The 27,994-nt window shown below is 37.6% G+C and overlaps 1 protein-coding gene across 2 annotated transcripts; it reads left to right on the forward strand.

Annotated features, from left to right (window-relative positions):
- Positions 1–27,713, forward strand: LOC141431064 (alpha-tocopherol transfer protein-like). 2 transcript variants are annotated; one of them, XM_074092038.1, is made up of 8 exons: positions 1–224; positions 11,398–11,557; positions 18,591–18,753; positions 23,340–23,398; positions 24,185–24,381; positions 24,987–25,097; positions 26,064–26,166; positions 26,713–27,713. In XM_074092038.1, the coding sequence occupies exons 2-8, from the start codon at positions 11,404–11,406 to the stop codon at positions 26,862–26,864; spliced, it is 939 nt and encodes a 312-aa protein (XP_073948139.1). In that variant the 5' UTR covers positions 1–224; positions 11,398–11,403; the 3' UTR covers positions 26,865–27,713. The 2 variants fall into 2 exon arrangements, with proteins under 2 accessions (XP_073948139.1, XP_073948141.1); XM_074092040.1 differs by lacking the exon at positions 1–224 and adding an exon at positions 6,179–6,268.
- Positions 27,714–27,994: the final 281 nt, after the last annotated feature.

Here is a 27,994-nt window from a genome sequence, read left to right on the forward strand (position 1 = left end):
GCGAACATAAGACTTATATCCCTTTCTAACCATTACGTTACATGGAGATGGATACTTTATGTCTACGATAAACTAGGACGTGCTAGGGTCGCTCCGAAGAAGCGGTAAGCAGATGTGTTCAACGGCCAGTCATCTCTAAGTAAGGCGAAAACGAGGACGCGTTTGCCACAACGCGTTTAAAAAAAGTTAAACTGTGATATAGTGCCTGCCAGCATTTTTAAAAAGTGAGTTCGAATTTATATTAACAGACTCTTGTTTTTTTATCGTTTTTTTTTTGTTTATTGTGTGGATATTTAAAAAGGTTTTAGTATGAAGGCTAGGAAACTTGCTTGAAAGTTGTTTATAGTTTACCGGTGTCTCCGAGTGCTAAGAAAGTCACTGTTGACCTTATAATCTTTCACATTATTTTTAGGTAGGTATATTAACTTTTTTTATATTAGGTCAGTAACAAGTTTATTAGAAAACTTTGGGTTTCTCCCCTATGTATGTAAATGAACAATTTATAATTGCTTTTATTCTTTGGTGGCCTTTTGATACTTTTTGGTGGGTTGTTTCGTAAAGTTTTGAATTTGGAGACGAACAAAAACAGACAAACTTTGTAAGTACGTTTGTAATTAGGTTTTTTCAATACCAAATTTATATTCATTTAGTAAATTTTTTTTTGGAACGTGTGAAAATGTGGGTGGGTATAAATCATGCCATACTTAATGGTACTCTAAAAATAAAGCTTATAATAAACAATTATCTTTAAATTTATATGCGGATTAGTTAATTTTTTTGCCATAATTTTCACAATATTTACGTTTACAATTATCATTCTGGCCAGATAATTACGAACACGGTAAAATTGTATTAGGTACTTACCCGATCCGAAATAATCTGAAGTGACGATCAATCATATAATAATATTATTATGTAGCGATCGATCCCTTTACGAAGAAATTAAGAGCGAATCTACTTTATTTAATTGTACAATTATTTTATCCGATTTACAATGTCAAATTAGAATGAAATTAAAATTATAAACATGAAAATAAAATTAAAATTACAACTGGAAAACAGGAACAATCAATCAATCAAATAAAAAATAAAATAATCTCCTTATTTAAATTTAAAGCTCTTCTTCCATTTTTTTTCACTTATTATTATTATTATTTATTTAAAAATGGCTTCTGTCCTATTTTAGGACAAGTAAGCTCTCTTTGGGAGCGACGTTGTACGGTGATTGTAGTTTTTGCAACTTGATCTTGCGCATTAAAAAATGTCAGACACGAGAGCAATATATAATTTTGTGATCACCGTTCACTGTTAAGGTTATTCGCCGCATAAAACACTATCAAAATTATACTTCAACTACCCAAAGAAACCAGAAATACCAAAATTAGATACTGTCTACATCCGCCATGTTCGAATGCTACAAATCGAATCTTTTTTTACACTTACTTAAATATACTACTAACTTTAATCTGGCTGACAAAAACCAAGATAAATCATAGAGTAAGGCAAACAAAAAATACCTACCTACCTACCTACATATCCGGATTATATAGCTTGTGAGAAATGGAAACTTCTACACCGACTGTAAGCTCCCGTTGGGTGAACTTGAAAGTTTAACTGGTTTATAAGTGCAACAGACCGCGCCTGCTGCACTTTTGTACGAGTGCATTCACCCTGCAACCGTGCGCACAGACCTTGGCTCTAAAAATAACTTAGCTTACCCGACTAGAAAAATGTTTACTTGCAGACTAGCGTTTACCCGCGGCTTCGCACGCGTAAATCATTAACAGCAGTTGAATTGAAATTCTGGGATTTTATTAAATTCTCGTGGGAATTCCCAAAATTACATCGTGGTTTTCAGTGACGTTAAACATACAATACATATAAAACACTCGTGCCAAATTTCATGACTCTAAGCCCAGCGGTTGTTATTTAGAGATTTTATCCCTATCCCGTGGGAATATCGGGATAAACAGTAACCTATGTTTTATCCCAGGTTATAAACTAACTTTTTGCCAAAAGTCATCCAAATCCGTCCAGCCGTTTTAGCGTGAAGAAGTAACAAACATAATCACTCACTCACTCACAAACTTTCAAGGCTCCAGTACACAATGGCGTATACTGGCCCACTTCAGGCCATCGCCATTGTGTACAGGGGGTAAATGGTATATAGTGGCGGACAATTGTCAATCGTGGCGCGCAATCGGGATGTTGTCGGTTTTTTGGGCACACTTCAAAGGAATCGTGGCGTAGCGTGGCCTGTGGTGTTCACACAATCGCCCATTGTTTAGTTCGTCACCGACCGCTGACCGGGATAGTTCATTATTTTATTAAATTTGATCGTCTCCATCGTCTTTTGCGCCATTTTTTTTTAAAGGCTCCAGTACACAATAGCCTGTGATGGGCCATGCTTTGCAATGCACAACTGTAGGCCACGATCACTTGGTGTTCACACAATGGCACATGGCTCATTGCTGCCTGGGAAAACACTTGCGATGGACGTGGAAGTAATTACGGCCGCGGCTATTTATTTATATACTGCTTACAAGTATTACAGAAGTGTGTACCGCCACAAACTTATTAAAAAAAAATGGCGCAAAAGACGATGGAGACGATCAAATTTAATAAAATAATGAACTATCCCGGTCAGCGGTCGGTGACGAACTAAACAATGGGCGATTGTGTGAACACCACAGGCCACGCTACGCCACGATTCCTTTGAAGTGTGCCCAAAAAACCGACAACATCCCGATTGCGCGCCACGATTGACAATTGTCCGCCACTATATACCATTTACCCCCTGTACACAATGGCGATGGCCTGAAGTGGGCCAGTATACGCCATTGTGTACTGGAGCCTTAATAAGTTTGTGGCGGTACACACTTCTGTAATACTTGTAAGCAGTATATAAATAAATAGCCGCGGCCGTAATTACTTCCACGTCCATCGCAAGTGTTTTCCCAGGCAGCAATGAGCCATGTGCCATTGTGTGAACACCAAGTGATCGTGGCCTACAGTTGTGCATTGCAAAGCATGGCCCATCACAGGCTATTGTGTACTGGAGCCTTCACATTTATAATATTAGTAGGAAGTAGGATTGTACCGGTTTCAAGTGCATTTGAAAGCCGTCAAGGCGCGAGAATACGTTTTGAACCATAATAATTATTATCATATTGATAAAGAAATTGTCAAGAAAAGCGCCATCTAGCGCGAATGTCAGACAATTAGAACTTCGCTAGGACACAAAGCGTAGTTAAATTATTAAGGACTACGACCCGCCCCGGCTTCGCACGGGCAAAGTAAAAGAAAACGGCCGAGTGCGAGTCGCACTCTCGTAAGAAGGGTTCCGTACCTATACAACATTAGACATTAGCATAAAACTGCAAAAAAAACACGTTTGCTGTATGGAAGCCCAACTTAAATATTTATTTTATTTTAATTTAATTATTTATTTTTAAAGAACATTTATACAAATAAATATTCTGTGAATATTTCAAGCAACCTGTTGCCGTTATTAATATCGAGCAAAAAAATTCACGTTTGTTGTATGGGAGCCCCCCTTAAACATTTATTTTGTTCTGTTTTTAGTATTTGTTGTTACAGCGGAAATATAAATTCATCATCTGTGAAAGTTTCAACTGTCTAGCTATCACGATTCATGAGATACTGCCTAGTGACAGACAAACAGACAGATAGTGGGGTCAGTAATAGGGTTCCGTTTTTATTACCCTTTGGGCACAGAACTCTACTATTACGGCGCATGCGATGAAAGATGTTTTATGGCAACTTTTTTTACACTTTGAGTTACATTATTGTAATTTTGAACACGAAACTACCGTGAGACTCACTCATATTAAATGATAATGTAACGGATCACTCACGTCTTAAACCAGTTCGTGTCAGTTGGTGCGATCGCCGAAGGATAAGGAGCCCCTGAGTGGCCCCGGGGTATACATGATTCCGTGTTCGTGTGGCAAGAGCTATATCGGTGAGACTGGGCGAAACGTGTCTACTAGGGTATCGGAGCACATACGCAGTATGAGGAAACAGGACGACAGGGGCTCTGCTGTGGCCGAGCATTCAATGGACTCGGATTTGACGCATTACATCAGGTTTGATAGGGTGTCTGTACTTGCGAGAGAAAAGTTTTTCATTCCGCGGAAAGTGCGTGAAGCCATTGAGATTAGTCGTCATCCGAATTTTAACCGGGATTGCGGTGGGTCGGTACCCCCGAGTTGGAAAACAGTATTAAATACTCGTGCTGCGTCATCGGTTGGTGTGAACGTGCCTTTACGGAGCGATGTTGTTAGTGTTGTGTGCTACTACATTACACATTAATAATAAAAATGACGATAAAAATGTGGGTAGTTGTGCGCCGGTGTTAGTTTCGTCGGGCAGTCGCGCGAGCAGAGCGGTGGCGCGTAGTGTGCGTGTTGCGGCAGCCGCCGAGTCGCGTGCTCCTGAGAGGAAGGGCTACGAAATAGCCCGAAACATGTCGAGCTAAACTCGGTTTAAGACGGAGTGATCCGTTACATTATCATTTAATACATTATTGTAGTTTTATAGTACGGAACCCTTTTTTCTGTTAATAAATATAGCCTATGGCACTTTGGAATAATTTGGCATTCTAATAGTGAAAGAATTTTTTAAATCGGTCCAGTAGTTTTTGAGTTATTTCGTAACAAACATCCAAAAATCCAAAGTTTTCCTCTTTATAATATAGATAGAGAAGTAAAGTATAGATATTGATATACTCGTCGAAGTATAGATATAGATACCGTTTAATAGTATCTAAATCCAGCTTTAAGTGTCAGAGGGCGCTGTTATGTATGGGAAACTAATTAACATTAAATTATAAGTTATTTCTTGAAAATTGAGAGGAAACCAACATTCAAATTGAATGCAATGAGTGTTGTATGAGTTTCAGCAAAATATTGGTTATAAAAACATTCTACATTAGGTAGAAAATGCATGAAACAGAAATTATTATGTTTGTCATGATAACATGAAATCTATTCAAAATGCAAGGAAAATTCTTATTAAATAAGATTGTATAGGAGATGAGCTTTCTTTTACCAAAGTTTTGTTTCATTCTGTTCAGTAGTTAAGTCACAATTAAGCTTCAATTTATGTGTTATTTAGTATTGAGCGGGTAGCGGACATTTATTGAGAGTGAAGGAATAATATTACATACATATAATATACATTAAAAAGTCAATTTGCCCAAAAATGTAAGATAGGAGGATTTACTTCTTCCCCGTCGATATCTTAAATCCTCAGTAATTAATTAGAGAAATGGGGTTTACGTTGTTGATTCCGGAAATATATTTAGATTTCACTTCATAAATATTGGAAAAAAACTACTTATGTATTTAAATTATAATAAACATACATACATACATACATAAAATCACGCCTCTTTCCTAACGGGGTAGGCTGAGACTACATCCTTCCACTTGCTACGATTCTGGCATACAACTCTCGCTTCCTCTACATTCATCAATCTTTTCACGATCAAATCGGGGACGTTCTGAAGAAAGGTCGGGTCAGGAGTACTCTAAACCGACGTGCATGCATGAAAAGATTGATTATAATAAAAAGTAGTTGAATTGGTAATAATGAGGGCTATCGCGAATGAATTCGCCGCTAGAGGTGCTAGTGTAGCGTGAGGTCTCCGAAATGTCAAATCTTATAGTTTTTGGGTGAGAATAATTTTATGAATATTTTGCATTACCTGAAATTAATTATGACAGTTATGCGTTACGGGGCAATGAATGTCTGCGTTTTGAGACAGTTTTGTCTTTCGGAAACTTTTCTACAACACTGTGGTGGCTCGATATTTTTATGGTACGGTTTTAAGGTGTATTAAATATGATTTTAATCTAAACTTTGTTTTCACGCCCGTAATAACAGACTATGAAAGTCATACTTAAAAACCTCACGCAACAGTGGCGCCGTCTAGAAAGACAAAAAACGATAGCCCTCATTGGGTTGGGCCGTGACGTCATACGGTGAGGCTGTTGACGTCCGAGATCCTCGAGATACCGTTGAAGACTGCAATGCTTGAAATTCTGTTGACGACCGAGATGCTTGAGATGCTGAAAAGGGCCGCATACTTTAAATAGGAGTGGAATTGTAGGCCCGGGGCATTCATTTTTTAGTCTTGAGGGCGAGCGCATTAACTTTTAAATTGAGGGCAGGAATTGTTGCAAGTATTGGGGTTCTGCCGGAAGCGATTTTAAATTTACGCGGGCTCTTTGGGGGTTTTGCTGTAAGTATACATTTATTTGGGTCTTTAATCATTTCACATTTTATTATAGTCTATTTGGGTATTAATATAAATTGCAGAGTGAGTATTGTCTTATAAAATGGATATATTTCTTAGTCAGATGGATTATAGTTTGCTACTGATTATTTACTGTGCACGACATCAGCGCCACCTAGCGTCCGTTACTTTTTTGGCTCTGATGCTCTGACGTTTTGAAATTTCATCACGACATTGTGACAAAAATCAAACCTATAACGTTATTTTATAATACAAAATTACTGTGATACCGTGATTTGGGTGGACTAAAGGTTGTGAATTAATTTTTGGTCATTAAACTTAAATGAGGTAAGTAAAATTTATTCAAAAAGTGTGTTTTATTTTCGTTTTGTCAGGGTTTGTTTACTTCATGTTTTGTTGTACTTTTACTGTAAAACGAAAAGATAAAGCTATCTTATTGGTTTCTTTGAATAATTGTAAAATTATATAATTGTTCTTATATCACTAAATAAATTAAATATCGTTTTCAGATCAAAATTTTAACAATCTAGTAGGTACTTTTCTTTTGGCAATTCTTGTGTTTGGGGTTTTCTTGGGAAAATTGTGCGATGGTTTCGTTATGCCGACTTATGCGAAATTACTCTTCTTCTCGGCCTATATAAGTCCCACTGCTGGGCACAGGCCTCCTCTCAGAATGAGAGGGCTTGGGCAGTAGTTCTCACGCGGGCCCAGTGCGGATTGGGAACTTCACACACACCGTTGAATTGCTTCGCAGGTTTGTGCAGGTTTCCTCACGATGTTTTCCTTCACCGTAAAGCTCGTGGTAAATTTCAAATGTAATTAGGCACATGAATTTCGAAAAACTCAGAGTGCGAGCCGGGGTTTGAACCCACGATCCTCTGCTTGAGAGGCCATAGGTCAAACAACTCGGCCACCACGGCTTACTGCAATAAATAAATATTATTATTATTGTATAAGTACCTATTAGTGAGTTTCGGGCAAGCAAGATTATGCTATTTGAGGGGTATCCACGAAAGATTTCAACGAGAGCTTTTTCAACCATCGGTAACTTTACAATTTAAATTTCAAAATCTCTTAACTAATATTTCATCTATAAATACAAATGTGTGTTTACTTCTTACGCCTTCGAGTACTTGAGCAATCTGAATAAATGTAAAGAGATAGCTTGACTGACACCCAGGAAACAAAATTACATAAGTATATACCTAAGTATAGTTACCGCGGGCACGATATGAACAAATTCTTCGCAAATGAAGTCGCGGGGAATGTAGAATGTAGAAGGTGAACTTTTATCTTAAAAAAACTCTTCCAGATCTACACACATCACAAATTTTCATATGCCATCTTCACGAACATTCCAAAATAAGAATAATATTCCTCGAATGACTTGATTGTTAAAACGTGAAAAATCATCAGTAACATCGTACCTACGTATTACCTAAGTATTGTTTGTGAATCGTGAGGACTTCAATTAGCAATGCGCTGGCGCATTTACAAATGACTGTCAAGATCATTTCCATTGCTGAACGAGAGTAATACGTTGACTTACCTTTTTTTAAAATTAAAAACAAACATGCGTTACATTTAGTATTATTTGCCAAACTGTATATTAGGCGCAAGCTCTTTTTTTACTTAATTACCTCTAGACGGCTTATTAATTCACAGGCAACCTACAATTTTAATCAGTTTTTCTTATAAATTCTGACAACATTATTATTCGCTCCGGAATTTCCTATAAAACTTAACATTACAAATAACTCGTTCTGTTTTATGTTACGAAGGTAACATATAGTTCCGAACAAAGGTTTACAACATTTGACCTTCATGGTAGGTACGTGGTACCTAGAGCGGCGGTCGCGCATTGCTCATCGGCGATCGTCCAAAGTTAGCCACTGACCTTTAATATACAGTGCGCTGGATACGGCATCGATGAAGCTGTTATTCAGTCCATTTGATTATGGTCCGTCACTTGTGCCAAGGGATCCCCTACATCCCTGTAAAACAAATCTGAAAGGGGAGGGCGATGTCCATTCAGTGGAAACCCTGAGGCTGATAATTAGATAATGACATTTCTAACTAATTTGTTTTGCTAGATACGAGTATAAGTACACATAGTTAAAAGAATCGTAGTTGTTTGTTTAGAAAAAAAAAACAGTTTCGGCTAAGTTTCTTGCGGCGCATTCTTCCTGGCAAAGATTGTCTTTTCGAAAATGCTGGTAGTTTAAAAGAGATGTTTTGATTTTGATTTTTTGATTTCGATTTAAGCTATTCATAAATCACTCCAGGCAGGAAATCTTCGAAAGTAGAACTTAGGTTTGGGTTCATTAAACTTTCTGTGCAGAATAGTTAAGGGCTGATTGGCTAGTATCGTGAGATCCGCGTTCCGTTTGGAAATAGATCAATCGTACGTAAGACCGTATCAAACGTAAGACTGTTACATCAAACGGACCTCTCGAACAACGCCATCTAGCGATATTCACCTGCCACGAAACTTTTTGTGGCTACTTTTCATTTCATATTAAATGGAAAAGATATTCAGATTTGAGTGCTACGAAACTATCAGTTTATCAAAATGCGGGATCGCTTCTCTGAACACTACAGCTTAAAATGAAAGCACGTGTAAAAATTCACTAGAACCACGCTCGAATTAAGTTTCAGCCGAAATTAAAACAAAAAACCGGAATGCGGTTTGCGTTTCGGTTATAGATACTAGTTTTGGGCAGTCACTGCTTGGCACATAAAATAACTGTCATGTGGCTTATCTAGCGTGATATACTTAAGTCAGTGCTGACAGCTCGTACGAGGCAGGAATAGTCAATCTGTTGAATAACTTAATTCAAATCATTAAGGAATCCATGATGAGTCTTGTCACAAGTCACATTTTACCCGAGACATTCATATAGCCACCCGAGCCGGTACGGCGAGGGTGGACAGACACGTCAAGGGCGAAATGGGTTTAATGCTCGAGTTTTATACTTTGCTTTTCACTTCGATTGCGAGGAAATGAAATAGTAACAGTGGAAACAATTGTTCACTTACTATATGTACTTTTTATTTTTCATGCATTACTATACTTATTATATATATTTTTATTAATTTAGTTAGATTATTTTTTATTATATAAATTAAAAATGGTTAAAAAATATGTAGGTTTTTTTTTTTTATTGGGGCTGTTGACACCTGATTACCTTGGTGTTAGACCAAGATTTTATGTTATTCACTAGAGAATAAAAAATGAATTTTATGTCGCCTAGATCCAGCATAAATACCAACTAAGAGCATGGGAAGTGAAAAAGATATTAAGCTATGTAACCCAAACAGTGCATTACAAACACACATACCTACATACATAAGTACACTCTTGAACTTTAAGTTACTTAACAGAGTTCTAGACTACGAGTATAATATAATATAGAATAGAATAGAACAAGAGTTATATTGTTTTTCATTTCTGTGTTACAACTATTGTCCTAGGAAGGGTGTGTGCTTAATGCAATATGTCTTAACGATCTGTACATTTAATATATGTCGTGTAGCTGTTGCTTTTTTTTGTTTTTTTTTATTCTTCTGGATGGCAAACGAGCAAGTGGGTCTCCTGATGGTAATAGATCACCACCGCCCATAAACATCTACAACACTAGGGGTATTGCAGACGCGTTGCCAACCTAGAGGCCTAAGATGGGATACCTCACGTGCCAGTAATTTCACCGGCTGTCTTACTCTCCACGCCGAAACACAACAGCGCAAGCACTGCTGCTTCACGTCAGGATTAACGAGCAAGATGGTGGTAGCAATCCGGGCGGACCTTGCAAAAGGTCCTACCACCTGCCTGCCTGTAGCTTGCTTGTTAGCGCAGCTCACAAGATTTTACATCGAGTCATGACTTATTATTTTAAGAGTGGTTCCCTCGAGGGGGTCTTTCTTTTACTCACATCTAGTCTTGTTTTTCCTTTTTTTAATTTTTGACGATTTTTTTACCTTTTAATTGAATAAAAAGAATGTTGAAGCTGTACCCATACCCTATTCTAGCAAAAGTAAAGTTATATTGATACTTACTTAATATACCTAGGAATAACAAATAACAAGATACAATAGGAACAACTCAATACCCTTCTGTTAAAATCATAGTCATCAACACTAATAATATACTATTGTTCCTATTACTTCGTCAAGATCGTACGAAGATAATAGTACATTACATAAAAGTATAAAACGACGTTTTATACTCTTGGAAAACCCGCAAATGGTTCGCTCCATCTCTACCGCTAATGAGCTATTCAAATGTTGCCAATATACCGTAAAACCAGTTTAAACTTAGCACCCTGTGGAACCTTTTCATTATATCTATCATAATGACATCACAACGTCTGACAAGAGAAACCATATGGCTTTTACTATGAGTAAGTTCCACAACTAGTCACGTTCTAAACGGTTCTATTGTCATCGAAAAACTACCACAAAATAGAAGAAAATAAGAAATATAAATAAATAATAGAATGTTTTTTATAGTGGTGAATTTGGTTTTTTAGTGAGGAGCGGCTCCCCAGAATTGGGGGGGCCCGCGGTATAATTATAAGGTTGACAAAGGTTGTACTTAAAATGTTTATCATAACAAAACACGCTTTTGTAAACAAAACACAGACTAAATCGTATAAAGAATTTATTATACATTCCTGGTGAGGGTAATAATTACTTCTTAGCATATGTATGTAAATTACCATCAGTACCAATACAAATAAAGATATACTTAATAGCTATAGAAGTTAACAAATGGATTGGTAAACAACGTAATTCTGTAAGACATATGTAAGTCATATGTCATTCATCATTAAACTCTTAAAAACTATTATGTATTTTTTATGGTATAGAAGCATGAATGTCCTTTCTTCATTATCATCATATCAGCAGTAGGACTCCACTTTTGGACGTAGGCCTCCACCGTAGACCTTGAAATACTTCGGTTGGAAGCAGCCTGCATCCACCGAGAACCCTCGACTTTAACCAGGTCATGCGTCTATCCCGTTGTTAGACGTCCTACGCTGCGATTAATTTTAAGACACATTTTACAGGAGCAGTCGATTAAAACTTTTTAAAAAACAAATGACATCTTGCAGATCACGATGAAGCTGAAGTCAGAACTCCTGGAGCATCCAACAGGCGAGATGGCGCGGAAGATCAGGATAGAACTGAAGGAAGACCTGGATACGTGCGATAGGGATGTCGCTCTCATCAGGGATTGGCTGAAGAAGCAGCCACATCTGCCTGATGATTGGGGTGAGTCATGTCATCATCGTTTTAGTATGCTGAGAAATGCGTAGATACAGCCTACACAGAATCACAGAATAACTAGTAGTACTAACTGACAGAATGTTATTGTCATTTTCCTGAAGATTCAAATGAGAAAGAAAAAGAACACCGATCTTTTGTTTCGAGTTCTGAACTGCTTTAGCCATCTAGTTTAAGTGTACGCATCGTAATACCGAAGTATTACGATATTTTGAATATCGAATTTTACAAATCTATGAACGATTGTACGAATATTAAAATGGCAAATGATTATTTGACCTAATTTCAAAATCGCGAAAGTGCATTTGACCGAAAGCCAAGAAACCCAAAGATATAATTCCGAAGCATATTATACCTACATATATTTCATCGAACAATAGCGTAGATTTGATTAATTAAAGGAAAAGAGTATTAATTTTACTAAACTAATGAGAAAATTGTTTATTCAAACTTTGGTATGTAGGTAGGTACGTAATTAATACAATCGAAGGTGAGGCGAAAACAATATACCTTTGCTGTACATATACATAAGCACGTCTAATGCAATGGCGTCTAATGCTAAATGGAATGAACGTCTAATGCATCAAAATGTTATTTGTTTGTACTTACCCGTATCAATACCAAATTTTATATTAAACTCGATTCTTTTCTTTGTAACTGCAATGCAATGGCAATATATACTAGCGATCATTTAGAAGATGCTTTATGTAAACTCATCGTCTCCAAAAATAAACATACAAAATAAATTAAGCTTGGATTTTTTTTTATTTCAACTCCAAATCTTAATTTGATTGCTTAATAGCGACATGTCTTGTCTGGGTGAGCAGTTAGTTCCGATGGTGTGTTGAAAGTTTCTCAATGAGGGCTAAAAACATAGATGTCTCTAGTGTCGCTGCTTAAGTGACTAAATAAGAAACAAACAAGCTGATATATATGTGGTGCATAGGAGAAATTTGTTTTTATACTCCTGTCCAGTGGTAGTGTAGGGGTATAGCACGCAGCACGGAATGCTGAGGACCTGGGTTCGATTCCCAGCGCTGGTCTCTTTTTCTGGTTTTTCTGTGCATCTATGTTTCAGTTTGTATTTTCGATATACAAAATAAAGCTGGTGGTCATCACTACTTCAATAGTACATGGAAAATCGATAGATAAAGAAACTCCCTATCTGTCTATTCTGCCCCCTAGATTACTATGTCTATGACCTTGCAAATTTAATCTTGAAGTCAATCATCAAACAAATGTTATTAGGGTCTAGGCCAAGGTGAATAGACAAACAAATATTGATTGCATATTTGATTTTCGTGCACAAAGCAGAAGGAGAGTCACTTCTAGAGAGAGCTTATCTATGCTTTGATTTTTTTCCGCTACTTTTATAACGAAGTATGAAAAACAAATCGAAGGGTCTCTGACCCAACCCCGTTTACATATGAAATTTTAAGAAATTCTAATAAACATTTTATAAAAAAAGAACATTCCTAATTTCATAAGATTTCATTCATATACGAGGTTAAGCCAGAGACCTAACGATTAGTTCTACACTCCTGTCAAAAATATTTACTACGTTTCAAACTCATATTGAAACTAAACTGGCAGACAAATTCGAAACACGCACGTGCTTCATACACCTTGAGATCAATTTCTGACACATTTTTTGGCAGAACTGATAGCGAATAGTTAGGGTCTTTATGAATTGTGGGTTGCATTGAACTATCATGGGAGAGCTTGAACTAGGTAACGGATAAACATACTTATATAGATGCATTAAACATCTAAGACCCGAGAACAAACATTCGTATTATTCATACAAATCGACACCTCCTACGTATACTGGTACAAGTGCATAATCATAAATTTACAGGAGAGCTGTTCAAAGGTTCCAAAACCTGTAACTTTCTCATTTGATGATATAACTTTTCAAAATTTTGCATTGGTTCCAAAGAAAATATTTGCTTTCTACCTGTATTCATGGAATTTTGAAATTTCTTATAGTTTTTGAGAAAATTGCAGATACACTACTATACGCGTATTTTACATCTTGTAGTTGTGCGGTATACTGAGCTAATTACCACTTGCTCCAGTATACGGCGTAATGCGTAGATTACTGATCTAACGATATTTTTATATTGTATGTGAATTTTTAGATGAAATACTTATATGGCTTGCAATGAACAATAAAAAAGATGCTCTTTTCCCTTCATCTATTGATTTATAAACGTTTTTATCACTTGCATCATTATACGCTAACATTAGCATGCCATTTGTACCAATATACCGCTAGTAATGTTTTAAACGTGCTATACAAAATTACAGAAATATACCTTTATAAAAAACCTCACTTGAAATATAAATGGTTTTATTAAGAAAAGTAATTGTATTAAGTGCTTTAAATTAATGGAAGCACATTCAATGGATTCGTATTCCTGTTCAAATGTGTACTCATATTTTATTGTGAAAGGTTCCTCATGTGATACATATATCGCATCGCACCCATTTGTATCCACATAACGGTTTAGCTTTTTGTGCCTCTTCAGGGTTCCGTACCCAAAGGATATAAACGGAAACCCTACTACTTTATACTACTTCGCTGTCCGTCCGTTTGTCACCAGGCTGTATCTCATGAACCATGATAGTTAGACAGTTGAAATTTTCACAGATTATGTATAACTGTAGTTGATATAATATATATATAACAAAAAATAGATCAGAATAAATATTTAAGGGGGCCCCCATACAACAAATGTAATTTTTTTGCCATTTTTTTTGCTAATCCTAATGAAGTTGTATAGATGGTACGGAACCCTTCGTGCGCGAGTCTGATTGGCACTTTGCTTAAGACAAGCTTTGACATGAAATATTGAGTGAAAGTCAAAATATCTTTATTCAATTTAGATTGTAACAAGCACTTATGAATGTCAAAAAATTTACCACCGGTTCGTAAAAAACCTCTGTTGAGAAGAGTCTGGCAATAAACCTAGGTATATTTTGTAAACAGATTTACAATCATATTTTAGTGATATCTATACATCACAAGTATTTAACACAACTACATATTTAAAACAGTTCTCAATTCGCTATTTGGAGTAAGCACTCGCCAATGCGGATCGGAATTATTTTCCAAATTTCCTTATCCATGATATAATCATTAATTTTAATAATACGCCTTATATATTAATGTCTTCTTGACAATAGATTTCTGAGTCTTGGGAAACTTCTATAACTTCATACGGTTTACCCGTTTTCGCCATATACATAGCCAGGTACCATTTCTTAGGTGTGTATAAAAAAATGTGTATAGGGTGTTATTAAAACCCTGTACTATACTTTAAACCACATTAGGGCTACTAATTACTAATATGATCCAAGTAGACAAATACTGTGATTCGAAAAAAAAAGTTTTGTATGGAAGTGGAGTCGCAAGAAGACTTTCTAATTTCGATGTTTTCCCACTTATATCGTATTAATAATCAGTAGCCCTAATATGGGTTACAGTATAGTACAGGATTTTTTTTATCAACCTGTAGGTACATTGAAATTTACTGTTCTCATTTTAATTAAAGCATGCATGCCTTCGCCTTCTTTTTGGGGATGCTCAACTACCAAAATGCAATGTAATACTGCAATGTTATATTTCTAGCACGAGTACATGTAGGTATAGCCGAGAAAATTGAATCACGTACTGGTACTGGGGTGGAACCGTTGTACTACCAATGTTATGTTGACATCCCATACATTTGCCAAAGAAATCATAGCGAAATAGATCACGAAAAGGTTTCACATTGGATTTAGTTTCCATGACTGTCTATGAGAAATACGGCTATTGTGGTCTTGCCAAACCAAAACATGTTTTTTTTTATATATACTATCAAATTATGTGCTCGTAGAACAGTTTAAATGGTCCGCACGCAGCGACGGCTAGCGCGTACACTGAGGCAACTGCCAGTTACACTCGACTTCCCCGGCCCCGCGACAATATCGGTGCCGCGTATAGTGGTGCATGTCGGTTGCCTCAGTATACGTTGTACCGATTAGCAAAACGGTGTTAGATGCATTCATATACGTCACTTTATTTCCAAAACTAATAGGAATATCCGTCCAAATTTTTTGTGGTAGGTAAATAAGGAAATATTAATCACAAAATTGCAAAAAACTAAAAATCTGAAATTTGTCACTTGTACCAGTATACGTAGGAGGTGTCGAAATATCTGCCATGACCGGGGATCGATCCCGGGGTCTCAAGCTTTCTAACCACCACTATAGTCAAGTTCTCTAACCACTTGGCTATCCGGTGTCTATTTACACAATCGTAGTCTATTAGTTTTAAACCCTACGGTTAAACCACAATCATTAACCCCAAAAGTGCGCATCCCGCAATTTAGGCGGGTGTTGAAATATTTAAACGCATTTTAATGGCTTGCGTCAAATTGTGATGAATGTTTTGAATTTAAACGCAATTTTGTCACCACGTTATTATTAAAAATAATAATAAAGTTCCCGTTACAGTCTAATTCAAATTGTGGGTGGTCTTTACGCTTAAGATATTGCGTTATTTTTAACCCCCAACGCAAAATGAGTTATAATATTACATGTTATTATGTAATAGAAGTTATAATAGTAGACTTTGAGTTTAAAAATTTCTGTTTAGGAGTCAACAGCAGCTGCAAAATTTAGTTTATTAACTTAGTTTAGAAGTTCGTCAATGGGGGATAATTTTCCTTTGAAAAGTAACCGAATTATTACACGACAATATTATAGACCGAACGAGCTCGAACCGCAAGTTGTTATAGGTTATAGAGGTTGGCTCTTATAGGTTGCAATTTCCAACCGATTCTCGTCAAATTTTGTGAGCAGTATCGATTTTTTTTGTCGATTCATGGAGGTTGAAATGTAAATTTGTGGGGTCTACTCGCAAAGTCACTAATATTAATTGGATAACCGATTCGATCCCAGGTCGGGGCAGATTTTTATATGAAAAATAGTATGTTTATGTGACTGCATTAAAGGCACTATAATTATGTAGATATCTGTAACAGAACCCAGCCTTGCCAGTTATATCTTAGTTTAATATGTCAAAAACTCCTGGGCCAATTTTAAGAAACATAGCTAAGAATAGCCCCAAGAGGGCTCACTTTCACTTAAAAATACCATATTTAAATCAGTCTATCCGTCTGAACAATGCTATGATGTCACCCCTCTTTTTGCATGGAGAGTTTAAACAGCGTGCACAAAAAGCTATTTTTTCCATTAATAGGAAGATTTATTTTATGTACTTGAATATCTATGTCTAACTACTCGTATATTAGCCAAGCCGTACGAATACTTCACTGTTAACCAATAAACCACATGAGATCTAACGCACAAGGTTATGAACAAGGATACGTGTGATGTACGTAATACATGATCAATAGATTCTGATGAGCATTCAATATTTGTCTCCTTTTTTGCATGAAGCACGTCAATACCAAACAATTATAAAAATCATCAAATAACTTTTTGCCAATGCCAAGGAATTTGTGTAACTTATAGAAATGGATTCCGAATGAAAGACATCACTAATTAGGCTTTTAATTTCACCTTAGAGGTACCTACTACACCGTTATTGCCATGACAGTAATAGGAACGTGTCAGTAACGGAATATCAACCGCATACATGACACTCGACGGCGATGGTTTCAATACAAAGAATAATATTTTTGCCTCACACGTTGCTATAACGGTCATGGTATAATACGGTGTAAACTTTATACATGTCCTACTGAAGGGCACAGGCCTCTTCACAGAATGAGAAGGCTTGGGCCAAGCTATTAAGGTGTGACAAGAAGAATAATAAGGCCTCCAACAAGATGGAGCGACGACCTGGTTAAGATCGAGGGATCGCGGTGGATTCGAAAAGCACAAGACCGGTCTGAGTCGAGAGCCTTGGGGGAGGCCTATGTCCAGCAGTGGACGTCTTTCGGCTGACATGATGATGATGATGAAGGACGGTATCTTGCCGTCCCGCGTTATGTTTTACCTAATACGAGAGTGGTACGATACGACTTCGATTTTCGAATTTCGTAGAAGCCCCCCCAGAGAATACGGTGTTCTCAGTTGGCAATAGAGATCGTTGCGATACTCTCACATTAGGCCCGGTTGACTTTTACGACACCCACGGGAAGAGATTTGTACGTTATTCGATTTAAAACGAGTAATAGCACGGACTGTCTCATCATCATAATAATAATAATAATCCATTTATTTCGGGCAACTTGGCCCATACAATAAATACCTTATAGACTATAATACATATAATCCATAATATTTAAAACTAGTTAGGTGACAAAACGGCGATCATCCGTCCATCTCGTTCGTGCACGTCTTACGCTACGCTTGCCGGTTCGAGGTCTAGAGCTTTTCAGCCCCAACGGCCATCTGTTCTTCGTGCTGCAATGTCACCCAGCGGCAAGTGACTGGCCGGAATATTCTGACTATTTATGATAAACTAGCTTAAGCCCGCGACTTCGTCTGCGCGGATCTAGGTTATCGCGCGGTGGCGCCCTCTACCGGAATAAAATGTATCCTATGTTGATCCTTGGGGTTCAAAATACCTATATACCAAATTTCATCAAAATCGGTTCAGTGGTTTCGACGTGAAAGCGTAACAGACAGACAGACAGACAGACAGACAGAGTTACTTTCGAATTTATAATATTATATAGTAGGGATATAGTAGGGAAGTAGGGAAGTAGGGATGATAAATTATCGATAAAAACCTTTAAAATTACTTACCTATTTTACTTTTCATTTTTTGAGTAGTGTTGCTGACCTTGATTTACTTTTATGCCCATATCTCTGACTCCGAGCTATATTGGCTCGATTTTAATTCTATTTGTGGTTTTTAAAAGCCAGTGAGCTCCTTTATCCTTTGAATTAGCATGCTTATTCTAAATGTGGCGATTATTGCCACTTGAACGGGCTAATTCACTTGACCATGTCGGTGGCCCTCGGTCTTCGTTCTGCTTCTCATAACAATGTTTTATTTCAGAGTATCCCTGTCTTATCACGTTTCTACGGGGGAGTAGCTACTCCTTGGAGAAGTGCAAGCGGAAATTGGATATGTATTTCACTATGAGGACAGCCTGTCCAGAGTTCTTCAACAACCGGGACATCACGAGGCCAGAATTGAAGGAGGTGTTCGTTAACAAAGTGTAAGTTATTTTCCATAAAAGCACATCGTGTTTTTCATTGACATCACATTAAAAATAACCATAACAAATGTCTCGACTAAGTCTTAGCGGTTGAGTTTATGACATTTATCCTTTCTGACCCACCGTACCACCGATCATACCCAATCGCACGGCAGGTAAATGTTTCAAAAACAATACGCACCTCACAAATTTTCGCATTTATAATATTTACTAATATTTATTTAATTTCATGTTAATTAGTTACTCGTATACCTTTTAACGAGAAATTCTTGTTTATTTATTTATTTCGGGGATCTCAGAAACGGCCTAAGGCGCATCTTCGAGTTTTAGCCCTAGCGAAGCTCTGTCGCCCTGGTAGGTACTTGTCTTACCACCGGTAATTTATCCAATCGACCATTTCAAGATTTAAAGACACCTCGTTCGAAGCCGGAGCGACAAACTAGTCGTAACTAGTAGTAGTATAGCTAATATGCTAATGTCGAAAATAAACATATTCTTTGATTAAGACCCAGACAAAACTATACCGGGTGTGGTCTGTAATACGAGCAAATAATAGATCGTACTCGTGAAACTGAACAACATTTTTTTCATACAAATTAAATTCTGCTATCAATGTAGGTACCTACGCCATCTTCGAACACAACTGACGTCGCCTGTCACGCTACAAACATCAAGCCTTTTTCTTTACATTGCTTCTTCGAATAAACTTTAAAGTGTAATAAAAAATAAAAAAATATTATTTTGAATGTCGCTAGTTAAATTAATATTGTTCATTTCGACTAGTAGATCTATTTTTTAATTATTTGCTCATATTACAAGCCACACCCGGTATAAAACTAGTTTGCCTCCATTTATAAAAGTGTAGTACCTAGTGCTGCTTGATACCAGCTCTGTTCCACAGCTCTGTTCCACAAGATGTCGATTATTAAGCAACAGCTTGCTTCTTGCAAGGCCGGATACGGGTTAAATTCCAAACGTTATCATGCTATTCTGCAACTCGGATACGGGCAAACCGTTATCATGTACTTGGCGCAAACCTTTTCATTTTGGTTTCGTTCGCGAAACCGTTATTTATCGGTTTTTAAGGGAACATTTCCATAAAGTTCTTGTCAGATTAACCGGTTTAAAACAATAAAAACTGATTTATTCCGGCGCAGGATAAACGTCGCCGGCCGGCCAGCTGTCACTAGTCGAATAAACCGGTGTATTCAGGTTATAGTTAAGTTCTTAAAAACGTTCGCGTTCTTATGAAAGTTCGAAGTTAAACCGAAATCAACCGGTATTTACCGCTATTTTATAAACCGGTTTCGAGCCTTGCTATTCTGTATCTATGAAGCGAATTCAAATGAAATTATATTCATCTTACCTGAATTTTAATTTGTGAATGGTTCGCGTGTTGAGGTAACAGACGAACAAACAGGCTTACAAACTTTCGCATTTATAATACCGGTGGGATTTCTGATTAAGTAAATATCGAAATTAATAACTAAACTTGAAGTAAAAATTATACTAAAAATAAACTACTTAACTATTTTATACAATTCGCCCAGGTCTTGTCCCTGCGGAACAATGACCATAAATAAAGCAGGCTTCTTTTCCGCGCTTGATTGTACTTATATATTTGTATATTATAGAAATAATATTTGTCCCTATTATTTTATATCTACGAGTGCAACTAGGTCAAGTACTTACATGCAAAAATCTACAAAATATGAAAAATTACCTTTCAAGGTGCATTTAAAACAGACAACACAACAAGATTTCTAGCCGCAACCGATACCAATCTTAATTTAACACTTGAATTGAATCATCATTATCATCCCAGTCGTAGGACGCCCACTGTTGGACATAGGCCACTGTTGGGCATATGGGGGACCATAAACCTCCAGTTATATCGGTTGAAAGCGGCCTACATCAACCGTAAACTTTAACCAGGCTTTAACCAGGTCACCCATCCATCACGTTGGTAGACGTCCTACGCTGCGTTTCAATTTTACAGGGGTTTAGATAATAAACTTCCTGCATTTGCCATTTGCATCCACTATACATGTATGTATGTCTATGAGGCTGAAGCTAGCTGCTACCTAAACCAAAGCTGCGGTCTGGCACTAAAAATATTTAATTTAAACTCAAACTCAAACACAAATGAGTTATTGCTCACATATATCCCATCTATATCCCATATCCCATCTTATCCCATCTTAGGCCTCTAGGTTGGCAACGCATCTGCAATCCCCCTGGTGTTGCAGGTGTTTATGGGCGGTGGTGATCTCTTACCATCAGGAGACCCACTTGCTCGTTTTCCATCCAGTAGAATAAAAAAAAATGTTGTATAATTACATGGTGTTACCCTGCAAAGGCATTGCAATATAATACTTAACTATAGGTACTATTCTATTTTATTTATCAAGTATTTTATTCTATTTTTTCTAGAAAAAGCAGAGACACAAATCCCGCCGAAATGAAACGTTTTAGTAACCTATCGCTAAATAACACTATCCGTCGAATACTTACCTAATTATAAAAACGCGATCAAAAATGTAAATATCGTCACTACTTTCAAAAAAAACTTGTGCCTCAAAAAAGATAATTTTTCTGAGTGAACTTTATGAGCATTATGTCAAGGTTAAATTTTGCTGACATATTGATTTTAGATAAGAGATTTTTTTAAAGTAGTGACGACATGATTAATTAATTATGATTATTTCTAATCAGAAAAAAAATGAAGCGAATTTATCAGCCAAACCAAAGTTACATTTTGCCAACCAAAATTTAATTCCATCGTACCTACTCGTAGAAGAAAGTCGTAATTATAATGGACTTGCGATGGACAACAATAAGGCACTTGTCCCACCTCCGACGATGAACGAGAAGCGATTTGAGCTAGAAGCTAGAAATGAGTTGGCGAGTAGCGAGAAGCAAGTGCGTAGTTCCTAGAGTTTTTGTCGCAGGGCTAAGCGACAAGCGATATAAGCGAGTGGACGAGCGCAACGGGCGATCATTGCACTGTTAGAGTAAAATGGCAGCTGCTGGGCTGCTACGAAACTTGAAACGCGAAGTTCGTATCGTACCGTCCCTCTCGCTCTCGTATTAAACAGTATAAGTGTCAGAGGGACCGCACGACACGAAGTTCGAGTTTCGAGTTTCGTAGTAGCCCTGCTGTTTGTGCTCTCGGCGAGAGATCTGACTGCCAAGCCAGCATCGCAGAGAGAGTTTTATTTTTGGTAGGTCTTGTCGTTGCAACAAACTTTCTTGACGACAGTGTGAACAGGGATTGACTATTTACTATTTGTGCTATTTGTATCTCTTTTATTGATACGGGATCTATATCTATTGTTCGTTTCTTGACGAAAAAATGGTCAAAAGCTAATCGCTTACTCGCCGGCAGTGAGAAAAGTGCCTATACCCGCACAAAGCTGAGTTAACCTTTGATCAAGGATTGTCAATACGCGGAGATACAAACCAAATATTGACGTACCAAATATTACGAGGAAATATTCAATGATACGAATATTACATTGGTACGTCAAGAAGGAGGCAAATATTGCGTTCGAAGTACCGTCATCTGTTGATTTATGATTTACCTAGTACATTGCATGGTATAGATCTAGAGGACCTGGTCAAAGATGACTGGCGAACGGCGCGGAGAGTGAATTCTTCATCCATAGCTTGGTCGACACGCTGACTGCTGAGCTGTTATATGACAACAAACGCAATGTATCAGCACTCACTGTTACTTGCAATCAAATCTAAAAGCAAGAAAAATTATCTACAACTGGTGCTCTTCTGGTGCTATTGAAAATGCAAGGCATTCTTCAAGCGTTTTGTAAAACAAAACAATAAATGACTTTGAACTATGAACTTTAATTTTTTATTTGGAACACAGAATTTAAGAAAAAAGGCGGAGGACCATCATACAAGAGCACGACTCCTTTATATTCGATAGTAGTGGGTAGTCTTAAGCATTACACATATTATAGTCAAAATACCATAAACGGGACTTATCACGCTATTTTTACCTGATTTTGTGATCAAGTGCGGGTAGTTCGAAGAATACTTGACACTCCACACTTCAGTCTATTCGTGACCACGGCAACTGCATCGTTGCCGAAACGTCAGTAGCGTGGTTTAGTATTTTGACTATGAGTGAGAATCACGAAAGTTTGAAACGTTATATTACACATATTGCTACATTAAAACGAAGCGCAGTAGGACTTATATTGGTTCTGCAACCAATGCAGCAGCAACCCACTCGAATAACTTGTTTACTTGTGTCAATAGTTTATTGCAGTGCCATCTATCTAAACGACAAGTCATGACCCCTACGTTCTAAATAAGTTTCTGTAGCAGGCAGGTTGGCGATAGAATTATGAGGTCTGCTTATCAAATTTGACATTTACGTCACGTCTGTGATTGTTTAAATGCGTAATTAAATGAGCCGATCGCAAGGAAGACTGTAGCGTCAAGTGGACCTCTCAACACTAACGCCATCTAGCGATTGTTCGCCTATCAAGAGAAGAGACCCATTCATTATGTTGGGAAAGTGTAAGAGAAAATATCGTTAATTTTAGATTTGATCTTTACAGGCAAGGACCGCCGCTACCGGGTGTGACACCGAACGGCAGAAGAGTCACCTTAGTCAGAGGTAAGTTAATTTAGTTTAAAATCTTGATTTTTCAAAGGTAACTGAAGTAAAATCAACGAGAAGAGGTTAAACATGGCATAAGAGAAACAAGAGGCCGTATTGCGTAACGTTTCTGATGTTCGCGATCGCAATCAAATGACAGTTTTTGTATGCGAAATCTGTAAGCTAACTCTACTCAACTTGGTAGCAAGAATAAAACGTTACTTCAAATAAAAAATTATAATTCAACTAATGAGATAATTAGGTACAATATTAAGTTAAGTGGCTTCCAGGACGAGTACGGGCAAAAATGTGTCTCAGTCGCCTGAGCTCGGGTTCTTAAAGACTTGGGTCTTCCACCACCGAAGTGACGTCAGCCAATGCAGGTAGCCGGTGACCTGTCGATAACGTTCTCACGTCCGCCGCGGGTGGCAGCACTGGACCCACAGTGCGTCAGTTGACTCGCAAAACTGACACTGTTTACTGCCCGGAAGCAGTAGCGCCAACATCTGTCATTTGATTGCGATCGTGAGCATCATTAAGGCAATAAGGACTAAGGAACAAGATATTACAATAACGTATCAATCAGTGACGACGACGAGTACGTGTTATTTTTAAATTCCGTTAACTTTAAGGGAATACATTACAAATTATGCCAAAATTACAAATTATGTACCTATACGACCTTAATGTTAAGTTAATAAAGTCGTGTATACATATTTTTGTAACTTTGCCCTTTGTATCTTTGACTGTACTACGCAACGCAATTTTTATATTTTTCCTAATTATTTGACTTATCGATTACAGGTATCCATCCCAACCTGGATTCCCAGCAGATCACTGATACCCTCAAGCTGGCACTGATGATCGGGGACGTCCGCCTGACAGAGGAGAAAGTTGGAGTCGGTGGCGACATCTATGTTCTGGATGCAGCTGTGCTGGGACCCAGCTTGCTAGCTAAATTATCACCCAGCGCCATCAAGAAGTTCATGATTTGTGTGCAGGTAAATCTTACGTTAAATCGAGGAGCAGATAGATTCGCGTTTAGAAGACCTACAAAGCCGGAACCTTAGGCTTTGCAGCTAGGATTCTGGTTGGAGCAGTCCCACTGCAGGGTACTGACCTCCTCTCAGAATGGGAGGGCTTGGGCCGCAGCTCCCATGCGGGCTCACTGCGGATATTCGCAAGTGAGTACCTACAGTTTTCCTCAGGATGTCTTTTAACGAAAAGCTCTGATGAAATTTTGCACATAAATCTGAAAAACGCAGAAGTACGAGCTCGGGTTTGAGCCCACGGCCCTCAACTTGGGAGGTCATAGGTAAAACCACTAGGATACGTATAGGTAAAACCACGACTTTTTCAGACAGCGTGAGTAAACTCCTAATCACAATCGTTTTCACTGTAGATATCTTTCTGTCTCACAGTATAGGACGAGGGTAGAAAGAGGTGGTGAATGTGATCGCGAGTATCCACTTGTTAGACAATACGTCTTCCGTCCCCATCCCCAATCTATTTTGGGCCTATAGTAAGTCGTAAAGGGATAATTATGGTCAACAAACCAAGGAGGTTCGAGGCAAATCAACATTCATTATTTCCTTTAATATTTCAGGAAGCGTTTCCCGTGAAACTGAAGGAAGTTCATATCATCAACACGTCACCAATCGTCGAGAGGTTCGTCAACTTCGTGAAACCGTTCCTGAAGGAGAAGATTCGGAAAAGAGTAAGTAAAGCTTGAATTTAGTTAAAACAACTGGAGGTCTATTATGGGGGAGGCCTATGTTCAACGGTGGAAGTCCTACAGCTGATCTGATGATGATGATGATGATGATACCTGCTCCGAGTTCCTGCACTGTAGGGGCAGAAATGTCGAAGCCTGTGACTACAGGTAATCTTTAGTTGACGATTGGTAGCGAATCTTCATGACTTTCTTGGGACAAAATCTAATATTAAGGGGCTGTTTCATCAACCATTGATTAGTGTTAACTGACGGTTAAATGTGATGCCGTCTCCGTCTATTCGAACAAAACAAATAGAGACGGCATCATATTTAACCGTCAGTTAACACTAATCAATGGATGGTGATAGAGGTACAATTTGATTAATTAGAGTTAACACTTGACAGATGGGCGTGCCTTCAGTCAATTTTCAACTTTGACGTCATACAAATAAAGCTATTTTTAGAATACCGCTACCCACGTTTACAGATTATGTAAAAACTATTTTATTTGTATGACCTCAAAGTTGAAAATTGACTGAAGGCACGCCCATCTGTCAAGTATTAACTCCAAGTAATCGTACTGTACAATTAAGTAATTAAGAATGGAAGTAGACGAACTTTCATTGCGTTTTAAAAAAAAAAATGAAATTCCTTGTGCAAAATCGGTTTGCCAATGTATCTTTGTGTTATGTGTGTGTAAATGCGTCATGTAATCGTAGTGGTGTATTTTTCTGTTATTCAGTAAAAATATATAGAAAACGAAATATCAGAAGAGGTGAATTGTGAGGAAAAATGTGACCAGATTTTTCTGGTCGGTTAAATTAAAACTCTCCAATAATTGCCCATAGCGTGAATCTTCAGGATTAATCGACATTATTATAATTCTGATATTAGAGACGTAGAATGAGATTATTTTGATCCAGAATGTTATGGAAGCCTCATGACTGTTATGCTTATTTTTCTCGGCAGATTCACGTCCACAAGGACGTGAAGGAACTTTACAAATACGTGCCCCGTGAGATGCTACCAGTCGAATATGGTGGCGATTGTTCAAGCATGGATGTACTACAAGGTGAGTTCAACATAACATTCATAAATAGAAGCTTTGTATCCTTCTGCGATGCTTCCGGGTGATGGGTATTCAGGTAAAACTGCAAAACTTTTTAATCCTTTACGCTACCAGAACCAATTAATCCATACTATACTAATATTATAAATGCGAAAGTGTGTTTGTGTGTTTGTCTGTCTTTCACGCCGTAACAAAGCGACGGATCGACGTCCAAAAGGCATAGAGATAGTTTATGGGCCCGAGAGTGACATAGGCTACTTTTTATCCCGGAAAATGCACAGTTCCCGAGGGAACAGCGCGCGATAACCGAATACCACGCGGGCGGAGCCGCGGGCAAAAGCTAGTAAATCTATGAATTGTTTTGGTAGTCCACAACAGGTCTATGCGGTAGTCTTCGTAGCAAGGTTGATTGCACGGTTGATTTGCGATTCTGTCAAAGCTATTGGCATATCGATTTTATAGTCATGTCATAATATGTCTCCGTGTCATGTCATTTACTTTGACAAGTGCTGCTTGAACCGTCAACTAACCAGCTTTCTCCTTTTCCAGAGCAATGGCGACAAAAGCTAGAAGAATATGGCGACTGGTTCAAAGCCCAGGAGTCGGTTAAAGCCAATGAAGCACTCCGGCCTGGTCGGCCGACCAACTACGACGACTTGTTTGGCATCGATGGCTCCTTCCGCCAGTTGGCTATCGATTGATTGTGATATCGATTTTTGGTTTAAACATGTTCTAGATTCGAATGACTTAAAAATAAATATGTAGGAAATATATGTACTGAACGCCTATTGAAAAATAGTTTCAGCAGCGCTAACTGCACGCGTCGTGCGACGGATAGTACCTTCGGGGCTACTAAGAAATTCGAAAATCGAAGTTCGTGTCGTTCCGTCTTCCGTCCTTCTGACGCTTATCTATCTATCTAAGATACGAACTTCGATTTTCGAATTTCGGAGTAGGCCCTCTGTGGCCGATCCCGCAAGCGTGCGCCCGCTCCGTGCACCCGCGCCAGCGAGCGTAAGCATTTATGGGTTCAACCAATCTATTTTATTTCCATCCATCATGTTCCTTTTCTGATAGATATTTGTTTTTCACGTTTCTAGGGTGCTAATCGTTAACTATTGCTTCTAAAAGAATTCCTATCTTAAAATATTCTTGCTAAATGAACTTTCCCAATTTTGCTTGAAGATAATTTACCAATTAATTTAAAAGGTGAACTTTTTATATATTACAGATTACATACAATACTTTGAAGTTAGCGATGTATAGAGAGAGCTAGATGTCTAATGAACATGATATTTGATCTGGATTTTTAGAATAAACATTCTAATTGGGTATTTAGATAAATTTGACATCCTAGCTTAGTGTCAATAATAGGATGTTAATTTTAGGATCGTTATTTAAGTGAATTTTGTATAGTTTTAATAATTTTAAATAAGGATCATACTCGAATAAAAATTAAAAAAGGTTTATTTATTAAATGTGATGACATATATTCGAGAAAACATCACGTAATTTGATATTATCATTGATTAAACATTTAAAATAATGTATTTTTTTGTTTACCTTACATTACGTATAAATTTAGTAGAAAAAAAGCCTCATATCCCCTAACATTATGATTACTACACGATGAAAGAGGGTTGGGAAGGAGTAGAACCAATACATAGCGACTAATACCGTAAAACAGGCTACTTTGCACCGAATTTTTGCTCCAAATTTCGTAATCTTTGTTTTATTTTAAAAAATATTATGCTGAGGTATGTTCATATAAGTATTTATGTAAAGTAGATCAATTTATTGGGAAGTGTATCGGTACCGGGACTTCGACCTG

This window comes from Choristoneura fumiferana, chromosome 9 (genome assembly GCF_025370935.1).
Source record: "Choristoneura fumiferana chromosome 9, NRCan_CFum_1, whole genome shotgun sequence".
In the NCBI taxonomy this organism is placed as follows: Eukaryota; Metazoa; Arthropoda; class Insecta; order Lepidoptera; family Tortricidae; genus Choristoneura; species Choristoneura fumiferana.

What these genes read in the sequence shown, in the direction of transcription:
- LOC141431064 (XM_074092038.1), top strand. Translation starts at nt 11,404, where the DNA reads ATGAAGCTGAAGTCAGAACTCCTGGAGCATCCAACAGGCGAGATGGCG. An exon ending in AAGAGTCACCTTAGTCAGAG is followed by an intron (nt 23,399 to 24,184) that starts GTAAGTTAATTT and finishes TATCGATTACAG; the next exon opens with GTATCCATCCCAACCTGGAT. An exon ending in AAGCATGGATGTACTACAAG is followed by an intron (nt 26,167 to 26,712) that starts GTGAGTTCAACA and finishes CTCCTTTTCCAG; the next exon opens with AGCAATGGCGACAAAAGCTA.